The sequence below is a fragment of the Triplophysa rosa genome, linkage group LG7, assembly GCF_024868665.1.
Source record: "Triplophysa rosa linkage group LG7, Trosa_1v2, whole genome shotgun sequence".
In the NCBI taxonomy this organism is placed as follows: Eukaryota; Metazoa; Chordata; class Actinopteri; order Cypriniformes; family Nemacheilidae; genus Triplophysa; species Triplophysa rosa.
Window position 1 is genome coordinate 6,764,738 of NC_079896.1, and position 11,464 is coordinate 6,776,201.

Genomic DNA, 11,464 nt, shown 5'->3' on the forward strand with positions numbered 1-11,464 from the left:
TTTAAGATATTTCTGGGCAAGTTATATTCAGTTAAGACAGGTCACACATTCATTTTAGTCTGGGACTAGCCTTAAGTCTCGTCTGTGAAACCGGGCCTATATGTACTTTTTGTAATACTCAGTACAGTAGCAGGGACATTTATTGAGGACACTCAATTCATTGACTTCGCCCTTTATGGTAATCAATACTTCATCTACAAAGCGTGTTTTTGTTTCTGTGTTTGTCATAAGAAAGGCAATTTCACAAACAATAAGACTCACTCTACTGTTATGTTTTAACAAACTAACATCACATATAGGCCTAAACACTGTTATATTGCAGTAGCAACTTGGAGGGAAAAGAAACAATAAAAAATGTCATGGAGGCATTGGGAGAATCCAGCCGGACATGAATACAGAATGCTTTTGACAGCAGAGGTCATGGGTCTTGCATGCCCCTTTAGAGAAGACCACAAGAGAGGGAGAGAGAGAGAGAACCAGGCTGAGAAAGAATTAGAAAGCGCTGCTATGACGTAAATGGCGCTCCTATAAAGCACAGAGCAGAGTTTAGCTGTAGGCTGGTGTTGACTTCATTCATTGACCGCGCTGTCAACATACATTTAATCAAGCCTGCCAACTATACTAACAAGATAAACTTCCACACAATGCACACAACTAGTTTGCATGTGCTGTGGTGACTTTGCGTGTATTATTTTTAAAAAGTCTAAATTGTTGCAACATGCTGTTTGTTTGAAAAAATTGTTATTTAGAATAGACTTAGAATCAAATTTCCACTTTTTTATGATAATCTAAATATTCTGTTAATTGTAATGTTATAATTTAATGTTATAGAACTATAACATTCATATGACAATGCAGATCGAATTTAATCTCATAATAATTTAATCATACATTTTTACAAATTTTATATTGACTTTAAAAACGATGTTTGATTGCAGACTTTGGCATTATGAAAAAATTGGAGCCCAGTTTTTAACCTTGGTATAATCTTGTATAAAGTAAGTCCCTGTCTTTTATAGATTCACATGGAGTGAAGCGCTGAATATTTTCCACTAGATTTGATGTAACATGGGTGATGTAACAATGTCTCAGGCATTTAATATGTCTACTAGCATAATTATATACAAAAGTATTCAGAGGCACACAAATGTTTGTGGTAATCAAGAGGAAACGAACAACCTTACAGAAAATTCTGTGGTACCAAGTCCAAAACAACATGGTTGCACCATAGTACTTTTTGGCACTCCTTGTTCAGTGATTTTAATTTTTGCAATAAACTAGTCCTGTTTTATAGCCAGGCCTTTCATGAACCAACAGCCTTTTGTTAGCTGATACAAGGACGCCCCCTGGTGGTTATTTGTGTAAATGTTACAAGGAAAACAAAACATCAGCTGAGACCAAGCAAAACACGAATGACAAAAGGTTTACGACCAGTGGGCGGGTGGGGCTCAAAAGCTAAATTTAAGTATTTTATTCATATTATATTTTTATATTATTATTGTTTATATATTATATTATTTATAATATACAAATAGTTTATTTTGTAGATCGGGGTATTCAACAGCCATGGTTTACAACGCAGAGGCGACCTCTATCGTCCTTTAACGGTTATTCTGAAACAACTGTGATTGGTCCTCTTTAACTAGCGCTGAGAAAAGTAACAGGTACCACGTGACTCCCACTCATCTTCAAAGGGTTCGAACGATATTTTACATCTGATTTGTTTACCACCGAAATAAAGCCCATATATTTAAAGGCCATGTAATTGTGAATACAGAATTATTAAATATGTTGAGAAAATAAATATATTGAGAAAATTAACATTTATACCAATCGTAACCCCGGGCCCTTTAACTCCGCCCATTTTATTCTGTTCCATTATTCATTCGACTCTGACGTGTATTTGTGCTCTGGCTGATGACGTGTCCTGAACACGTTCTTCATAGGATCTGTTGACTGCTAACCGCTATACTGAAATCGTCGTCAACAGGACACCGCCATGGGCAGTAAGTCTTCTTCATTATCTTTACTCTGATACGTAACTTTATATATTATGCCGTTCAAATAGTATTATTGTTGTTTGTTAGCACCAGTGCTTCATTTTTCACTCTGGAATTCACTCTCGGTGCTAAAATGTCCAAATTTGTCTCGGGTTTAACGTTACATGATTTACTGTTCAGTGAAGCTGAAACGATTTAAAACACGTCGACTTTAATTTTAGTGTGGATCATCGTTTTATTGTTTCTTTTAGATTGTACCGATTTTAAAGTGAGCTGATTAGCCAGGTAACTTTAACGTTAGTATTGGGGACAAACCGTGTCTTTTTTTCTGTTTCTACATGGACGTTTATATGTGATTTACATTTTACAGCGTATAAAACATGGCACGCAGCGTTGGTCATGCGGTCAGAATTTAACAAAGGCTCCTGACGTTTAACCAGGAAATAAAATAAATCTGTTTTATCTACGTTAGTGTTTTTAGTTGCGTGTATTCTTGTAGTGTAAGTTTGCGAGTGTTGTTTGGCTGTAGTTACTTCTTGTGCCGAATGATGACGTTGCAAGGAATCAGGTTCGAGTGACTTGTCTGAACTCCAGAAATCCTAAAGCCACGTAGCCTGTACTATACTGAGCTCCTTGGATAGCAACATACCCACCATGAGTGCTTTATTACGGTAACCTAATGAGTTATTTTGCTCTCTTTCAGTTAAATTCTTAGAAGTGATAAAGCCGTTTTGTGCTGTTTTACCCGAGATCCAGAAACCAGAGAGGAGGGTTTGTATCTATGTCAACATCAAGCATTTACTGCATTTGTTAATGTGGCACTTGAATGGTAACGTTACTAACTTCAATCTTTCCCAACAGATTCAGTTCAGAGAAAAAGTGCTATGGACCGCGATCACCTTGTTTATATTTCTGGTGTGCTGCCAGGTATGTGCACCCCCATACAAAACAGCTGTCAGTGCAAACATGAAACTGTTGAAGTCAAACACAATCCTTCTCGTGCGTTTAGAAATCCCTCAAAGCAAACATAAACCACCATGTTTGGGTGTGTTTTATTTGCTCTGAAACTGTAAAACCTGTATGGTTTAACCACTGATTTCTCTCCTTTAGATTCCTCTTTTTGGTATCATGTCGTCAGATTCTGCCGACCCATTTTACTGGATGAGAGTCATCCTGGCATCCAACAGAGGTGTGTATTACCTGTTACAGAAGTGTCAGACAGTGATTGAATCAACTCAGAATATTTTACAAATTATGTAATCAGGTTTTATTTGCTGATTCTCTAGATGCTCGCATTGGCTTCTAAACAGCCCGTAATGGCCAACCATTTGTTTCGTGTGGTCAGATGAAGTAATAATGTGTGTGTTTTAGGTACTCTGATGGAGTTGGGTATCTCTCCCATTGTGACCTCTGGTTTGATAATGCAGCTGCTTGCTGGAGCTAAAATCATTGAGGTTGGAGACACACCTAAAGACAGAGCGCTCTTCAATGGAGCTCAGAAACGTACGTCCCCCTTTTATATTACCATGCTGGTTATTATCAAAGAGCTCTCAGGAATAATTGATTTTGATTGGTCACAGAATTGTATCCCTGGCAACTAATTTCTTCTAGCTGTGCTTGATTCATTTGTCTCATAACACTTTGTGGTCAGACTGGGCCAAAACTAATGGAAGTCTAATGATGCTATATTGTGGCGACTCTTACCATCATCGCTATGCTTGTTTTCCCGTAACTGTGTTAGCATTCTAACTGTGATGTCTTTCCACCAGTTTTTGGCATGATCATCACCATTGGTCAAGCTATTGTCTATGTGATGACTGGGATGTATGGAGACCCTTCAGAGATGGGTGCTGGAATCTGCCTTCTCATCATCATCCAGGTTATTTTAATTAATTCTCCTTAAACATTCTGTAGAATCTCCAATCAATGTTGTTCCATCCAGTGCTTTATTTATTTGTACTTCTCAGTCAGGATTCGTTTTAGGCATGGACATGCATTATGTAAACTCGCGCATTCCCCTCTCTGGGCATTGAACTTCTGGGGTTCTGTATAGGAACACCCAGAACTCAATCACAAAATTACATCTTCATGCAGAGAATGTTAAGCAAGATCCTAAATCTTGTCGGTTTTAATTCTATGTATTGTTCTTTGTTTTGTGATGCACATTGTCCTCTTGTCAAACACGCACAGTGTCCTCTTGTCAAAACTGCTTCCTTTACTGTTGATCAGCAAGTTTTGATGTGAAGTGAGTTGTGTGTTTAGTTGAATGGATCAGGGCTTTTCAATCATGTTTTGAAGAAAATGGCTCCAACTCTTATCAAACATTTCATCCAAAATTAAATTTCCTGAAGTGTTTGGTTGCACTTGTAGCTAAACTCTGTAGGACGGAGGATCTCCAAAAGCAAGAGAATCCCCATATTAGGTCATTATTGATTAATAAATATAGATTTTCCTTGTTCTCTCTAGTTGTTTGTGGCAGGTTTGATTGTATTGCTGCTGGATGAGTTGCTTCAGAAGGGTTACGGATTGGGCTCCGGTATCTCTCTCTTCATCGCCACCAACATCTGTGAGACCATCGTATGGAAAGCGTTTAGCCCAACCACAGTCAACACAGGAAGAGGTGTGTGCTCAGGAGCTGCATCTCAGATTTGACATTGTGATGTCAGGAATCAGTCGCATTGATTGAATCACGTTTTTGTGTGCATACAGGTACTGAGTTTGAGGGGTCAATTATTGCTCTGTTCCACCTGCTGGCCACTCGTACCGATAAAGTGCGAGCCCTGAGAGAGGCCTTCTACAGACAGAACCTGCCTAACCTCCTGAACCTCATCGCTACGGTCTTCGTCTTTGCTGTGGTCATATACTTCCAGGTTAGTGGTTAACATACAGTATTTGTTTAGGGTTTATTCCATATATAATCTTAATTTAACGCATATAAGGATACATTGAGATGCTAACTAGATTATGTGCTGTACCACAGGGCTTCAGAGTTGACCTCCCCATTAAATCTGCACGCTATCGTGGCCAGTACAACACATATCCCATCAAGCTTTTCTACACCTCCAACATTCCCATCATCCTACAGTCGGCACTGGTGTCCAACCTCTACGTCATCTCTCAGATGCTCTCCACTCGCTTCAGCGGGAACTTCCTGGTCAACCTGCTGGGGACTTGGTCTGTAAGTAACATTTTTGAGGTTTTCGCATACTATTCCAGGTAACTTGTTCTGTTTTCTATAAGGTTGCTATTATATTCTACTTGTATTGCATTGTAATCTTAACATAGCCTAGTTCAGCGGTCTCCAACCCTGCTCCTGGTGAGCTACCGTCCTGAAGAATTCAGCTCCAACCCCAATCAAACACACCTGGACCATCTAATCTAGATGTTCGGGGGTTTTGGCTAGAAGGGATACAGCTACCTCAACTGGGCATGCATACTTTGATATCGCATTATTTTTGTCACGCTGACAACAGTTAACTTTTTTAAAATGATTATTGTAAGGTTAGATTTAGGGATGGGGTAGGTGTAGGCGTTAGCTAATGTAATTTCTTGTAATTTTATGGTGAGATTTTGCATCACTTCCGGCCGTAGCTGTATCCCTTCTAGCCACAACCGTGTTCAGGGTTGCTTGATAATTACAGACAGGTGTGCTGAAGCAGGGTTGGAGCTGCAGTTTGCAGGACGGTAGCTCACCAGGAGCAGGGTTAGAGATCCCTGGCCTAGTTGATGCGAAGAATAAATCAATTGTGCATTTTTCAAGTGTGTTTTTTCTATTAATAGGATACCTCAAGCGGAGGTCCAGCGCGTGCCTACCCTGTAGGTGGTCTGTGCTACTACCTCTCTCCCCCAGAATCATTCGGCACGGTTTTGGAGGATCCGGTCCACGCTGTCATTTACATTATATTCATGCTGGGATCTTGTGCATTCTTCTCCAAGACATGGATTGAAGTATCTGGATCATCAGCCAAAGATGTAAGAACATTTGAACACTGTTATTTATCGGTTGTGATTCATTCACGTAGATCACCAAATTCACTTGACTTTTACTTCAGATGTACTCTTTTTGTTAATAAGGTTGCCAAACAGCTGAAAGAACAGCAGATGGTTATGAGGGGACACAGAGAAACCTCTATGGTTCATGAACTTAACAGGTAAGGCATTCATGTCCTAGCGAATCAGACGTTAAATAAAGTTTGGAGTTTTATCTAATAAATGTGTCCGTCTTTGAATCCTTGTTTTAGGTACATCCCAACAGCAGCTGCCTTTGGGGGTCTATGTATAGGAGGCCTCTCCGTTATGGCCGACTTCCTGGGAGCCATCGGATCCGGAACTGGAATCCTATTGGCCGTGACCATCATCTATCAGTACTTTGAGATCTTTGTCAAGGAACAGAGTGAAATGGGCAGTATGGGTGCTCTCCTGTTTTAAGGCTCCACTTGAGACTGAATGAATTTGTATGGGTTAAGTTCTTTTTATATGAATTTGGATTTAGCAAATGCACAAATTCAATGTTGTACATCACAGATGTGCTTCCACAGTGCATCAGAACCTGACTTCACCCATAACGGCTTGCCGAGCTGCAGATTGGATATTGTTTTGTTTTCTCTTGCGGGGTGGGGGGGGGAGAATGTGGCAGCTTGTTATCTCATATTAAGCAGGAGAATGGTCATTAATTTCACCTTCAGACAAACCTTTTCCCATATGTCCCTAGCTAGTATCTATCTGGGATTCTATTCTATTACAAACTAGAAATGTGTGGATTGATGAAATGTGTCCAAACTTGTACACTACACTACAAGGTAAATACAACGTTATACCATAGAGAGCACCGACACAGTGTAAATAAAGACAGATTTTAGGAGTGATGTTGTGCACATTTGCTTCTTGTGGCTTTTGTGTGGGCTGAGTGCGTAAAAGTGTTTGTATTCAGTTGGTCTAAATGTTTGAAGAGATGCTTGGGTTGGATTTGCCAACAAACTTCCATTGTATTTATGTATGATATTTTTCTTGTATCTACATGTCATTGTAGCCATACTATCTTTTCTTGGACCAAATGCTGCATATACTGCCTATTAAAACATATGCCAGTGTTATTTTGAGAGGGTATTGCTTGTATAAGAAGAATGTATTTTTGACTTACATAGGCAAAAATGACTGTGTTCCAAAAACGTCTTCCGATAAATAGCCTGAACATATATCACAAATCACAGTAAAACAATTTCTGTGTAGGACTCTCACAACTGACAAATTCCTTGTGCTAAAGTAAATGTTTAAATAATTTAGGCCTGAATCATATTGCTTTATTATGCAATCTTATGAATAAATTGTAAACGTTTTTCCTTAACTTAAGTGTAATGCGGTTTTCTTTTAATTGCTATTATGTATGGTAATATATTTAATGTGTCCTTAAATACACACTTTGCACTGAGACATTCTGGTTTCACCATGAACAAAATTAAATGACTATAAAAAGTATAATAAACAATTACTAATACTGATAATTATTAATAAATTATCAATACACTAAATACTGACTTACCAAGGCGTGTTTTAGATCTGGAAATGTTAACGTCAACGTCGTGATTTTCAACCCTGTAACAGCGGTGGACATTTCATAGACCACTCAATGTTGTTCACACATGGAACAGTGGGTGGCGGTGTTTGCATGACACCCTATATACACCATTATTGTAAAGCTACAGAAGAAATTACATACAGCGGCAGTAGAATCGGGGGCTCGATGGTGTCGCATCTTGTATTAAGGCGTTGTCGGGCTTTACGGAGATAAAGCGCAAATTGTATTCGAGAGCAGGTACAAGTGCATCGAGAGAATTAATATGTGGCTCGTTTTCGCATCTGGTAGCTTCAAAAATATAGCAAAACAACAAAGGAAATGTTTATATGTCAATAAAGGATCCGTCGCCGTCATAAGCCCGAGAGAAGGTTGTTAGCCACAAGCTAACATTGATCTAAGCACCTGCTGCTTTCTTTTTGCGTTTAAAATGAATAAAAACAGTAGCATATAAACCTCAAACATATACGAGCTTGATGTCTGTAAAGTTACTTTACAATTGTAAATGGAAATTGTAACTCTATATCATAAAATTGCGTATTAGTTTCATAGGATAAGTGACCGTCTACAGGATTTGCAGGGTTAGCATGTTTAGCCTGCACTAGAGAACACTTGAGGGGTCAAAGACAAGTTACATACCAAGTATTACTATGAAAATATAAATTAAATATTGTGTTCTACAGTTTGTTCTTGGTTGACTGCTATTTAATTGATCGTTGATTCACATTAGCTTACAATAATACGTTATCTATTGGGAATGTGTTACTAGGAGTTTGTCATTAAATGATTTTCAGAAGATTGACATATAATCTCTTATTTTTATACATTTTATTTGTTTTGTCTGTCTTAGGTGGTCCATATCCCATCAGCATCCCTTCACGGAAACATGGCTGAGCCTGAGCTCCTCCTGGACTCCAATATTCGCCTTTGGGTTGTGCTGCCTATTGTGTTCATCACTTTTCTGGTTGGAGTCATACGGCATTACGTCTCAATTCTGTTGCAAAGTGACAAGAAGCTCACGTTAGAACAGGTTTCAGACAGGTAACTACATCGATGCCATCATTAGCCGGTTTGACACGATTATTGCCCAGCCCATATGTGTTGCAATTCCCAGGATACTGTTCACTGATAAAACACTTGTGCTTTTTGTTTTGTATACAGTCAGGTTCTCATCAGGAGCAGAGTTTTACGAGAAAATGGAAAATACATTCCTAAACAGGCACGTCCATTTTTCTTCTTTGTAAAATTAACAATTTTGCTTTTATCCCTTGGACTTAAGCACTCAAACTGATGTTGTTTCCTTTTAAAATAGTCTTTCTTGATGAGAAAATTTTACTTCAATAATCAAGAGGATGGGTTTTTTAAGAAGACTAAAAGAAAGGTAGTTCCACCCTCTCCAATGACTGGTGAGTGTTTTTAAGTATTTCTTTCGAATCAGATTTTACCCAAGTTTGAATGACAAAGTTGATGTGAATTTATTTGCTTATTTAGATCCCAGCATGTTGACAGACATGATGAAAGGCAATGTGACAAATGTCCTGCCTATGATCCTTATTGGTGGATGGATTAACTGGACCTTCTCTGGCTTTGTCACAAGTAAGAGATACAAATTTTCCAAACCTTTTCCAAATGTAGTTCTGTAATAGTTATAGCCTATTACTGCAAATCTTAGTAAATTTATTATAACTACTATCTGTTAATTTATAACAATTCATGTTTATGAATCTGTTCTCTCCTAAGCAAAGGTACCATTTCCTCTCACACTCCGCTTCAAGCCAATGCTTCAGCAGGGAATTGAGTTGCTCTCACTAGATGCATCCTGGTTAGTGCTTTCACACACCTGTCGGATTTTTACGTTGTTTTTTTTCTCCAAAGCTCTGTATCTAAACCTTTCATGTACATCCATAGGGTGAGTTCAGCATCTTGGTATTTCCTGAATGTCTTTGGTCTCAGAAGCATGTATTCCTTAATCCTTGGACAAGACAACGGTAAGTAACTTGACTGGCTTTCCATGTTTGAACGAATTCAGTGCTATTGCTATGTTGTAAAACACATGCAGGCCTTCTTACGTCATCTCGGTGTTGTCTTAATAATAACTGTTACAAATTAAAAGCAGAAGAAATGTTATCAGTTGAATTGCTGGATCTCATTTTATGCATTAAACAAACATAATATAAATATAGTTTATCTGCTGTGTTGTATCACTCATTCTGGATGAAATATAAATGCATTTAATATTCTTATTTGCAACAGGTGCAGATCAGTCTCGCATCATGCAGGAACAAATGAGTGGCGCTGCGATGGCAATGCCTGCAGACACAAACAAAGCATTCAAGGTATCCTAGATAACTAATGCAGTCTGGCTAAATCCATGTAGTTCTCTGTGTTTTTAATTTTTAGCGTTGTTTAGTAATGATATGTAGCATATGTGTACACCAAAGTAATCAAGCTGCTCTTATTAAAGTAGAATGACAAACTTCTAGATTGTTTAACTGTACTGTCTCTTCTTTCTAGGCTGAATGGGAGGCATTGGAGTTGACTGACCACCAGTGGGCCTTAGAGACTGTTGAGGAGGACCTAATGAGTAAGGACTTGGACCTGACAGGAATGTTCAGCAAAGAATTGCCAACGGGCATCTTCTAAGTGCCTGTCCACTACTGAGAGGTCTGGAGGACCTCATCAAGTCAGAATGACAGTGACTTCAGTGAATCATTGGACTGGTTTTGGAGGCGACTGAGCACTTCCAATACGATTTCTGACAGTTTTGTGTCATATGCATGCATGCATCATTCCATCCATTGTTTAGTTTTGCTCAGACACAAGTTTCATTAAGGAAAGATTTATTTAAGCTTAAAGCTTTGTCTATTACAACCGCACAATACATCTGTAACATTGCAGTGCCTCCTGTAGTGTAGCGTGTGACCAGGTTTTCCTGAACGTATTCCCCAATAATTACCGGTGTTTTTTTTCCTTTTAACAGAATTATTTTTTTTAGGTTCTGTTTTTATTTAACTAGGACCATATGAGTGCTTGGACCAAGTAGGCAAAATAAGGTTTTAGGAAGAATTGTAATAATAAAAATAGGACCAGTCTTGAGATTCCATTACATAAATAATAAATGCTAATATACTCACTGGTGTTTTAATAGATGCCTTCTTTGGTGCCAGCAATCCATCATGCAAATCTGATTAATTAGATCATGTGTAGAAATGCATTGGCATGGTTAATATTTATTTGACTTTTAAACATCTTTGGTTTGGTAAAATAAAATTTGTCACTTGTGCACTTCTGGGAAAATTCTAACACATTTTCTTTTTTTCTTATATTAAACAGAGATGCAAAGTTATTCCACATTTAATGACTACAATTGTTTGTTTTTTACAATTGCTAAATAAAAGCTCCACCATTAAAAAGCAATAAAATGTCATTATTTTACATAATAGGAAAATTCAATATGGTAAATGTATGCAAGTAACGTTACCGCAAAACACTTTGGTATTTATTAAGATAAGCTGCTGTCTTTTCTGCATTTATTGAAAAGTTAAAAAAAATGATATGGTAGTCAATGGTGTCCCTAAAATCTCAGTTGCTAACATTCATCCAAATATTTGTGTTCAACAAAACAAAGAAATGTATAGGTTTTGAACAACTTGATGAAGAGTAATTCATAACAGAATTTTCATTTTTGGGTGGACTATCCCTTTGGTGTCATGTTTTTAATACCCACGTAGCCCACCATTATTCAATGCAATATCGGTGATGACACAATAAAATGTATGCAAATTGAAAATTTGAACGGTTGAGACTCAAACTGTGTCTTGATATGATATTATATGCAAAGATAAAGTTAGTTTAATATACTTTTATCAGTCACCCGTCATTTTTCGAGTTT

The 11,464-nt window shown here is 37.9% G+C and overlaps 2 protein-coding genes across 2 annotated transcripts; both read left to right on the top strand.

Moving 5' to 3' along the window:
• Positions 1-1,898: 1,898 nt before the first annotated feature.
• Positions 1,899-7,106, top strand: sec61a1b (SEC61 translocon subunit alpha 1b). Its single transcript, XM_057338848.1, has 12 exons — positions 1,899-2,006; positions 2,704-2,771; positions 2,862-2,927; positions 3,111-3,189; positions 3,372-3,503; positions 3,770-3,879; positions 4,467-4,620; positions 4,710-4,870; positions 4,981-5,178; positions 5,781-5,972; positions 6,075-6,151; positions 6,242-7,106. Exons 1-12 carry the CDS (start codon positions 2,000-2,002, stop codon positions 6,426-6,428), a joined length of 1,431 nt encoding a protein of 476 aa, XP_057194831.1. The 5' UTR covers positions 1,899-1,999; the 3' UTR covers positions 6,429-7,106.
• A 576-nt stretch (positions 7,107-7,682) lies between these two features.
• Positions 7,683-10,925, top strand: emc3 (ER membrane protein complex subunit 3). The gene is made up of 9 exons (XM_057338055.1): positions 7,683-7,812; positions 8,423-8,613; positions 8,734-8,791; positions 8,885-8,978; positions 9,064-9,168; positions 9,313-9,394; positions 9,481-9,560; positions 9,826-9,908; positions 10,087-10,925. The coding sequence occupies exons 2-9, from the start codon at positions 8,459-8,461 to the stop codon at positions 10,213-10,215; spliced, it is 786 nt and encodes a 261-aa protein (XP_057194038.1). The 5' UTR covers positions 7,683-7,812; positions 8,423-8,458; the 3' UTR covers positions 10,216-10,925.
• The last annotated feature ends 539 nt before the right edge of the window (positions 10,926-11,464 follow it).

Bases quoted from the DNA above. Each gene is read 5' to 3' on its own strand.
- sec61a1b (XM_057338848.1), top strand. The intron at 4,621-4,709 runs GTGTGTGCTCAG...GTGTGCATACAG, and splicing joins CACAGTCAACACAGGAAGAG to GTACTGAGTTTGAGGGGTCA. The intron at 5,179-5,780 runs GTAAGTAACATT...TTCTATTAATAG, and splicing joins ACCTGCTGGGGACTTGGTCT to GATACCTCAAGCGGAGGTCC.
- emc3 (XM_057338055.1), top strand. From the start codon at position 8,459: ATGGCTGAGCCTGAGCTCCTCCTGGACTCCAATATTCGCCTTTGGGTT. The intron at 9,169-9,312 runs GTAAGAGATACA...TTCTCTCCTAAG, and splicing joins CTTCTCTGGCTTTGTCACAA to CAAAGGTACCATTTCCTCTC. The intron at 9,395-9,480 runs GTTAGTGCTTTC...GTACATCCATAG, and splicing joins CTCTCACTAGATGCATCCTG to GGTGAGTTCAGCATCTTGGT.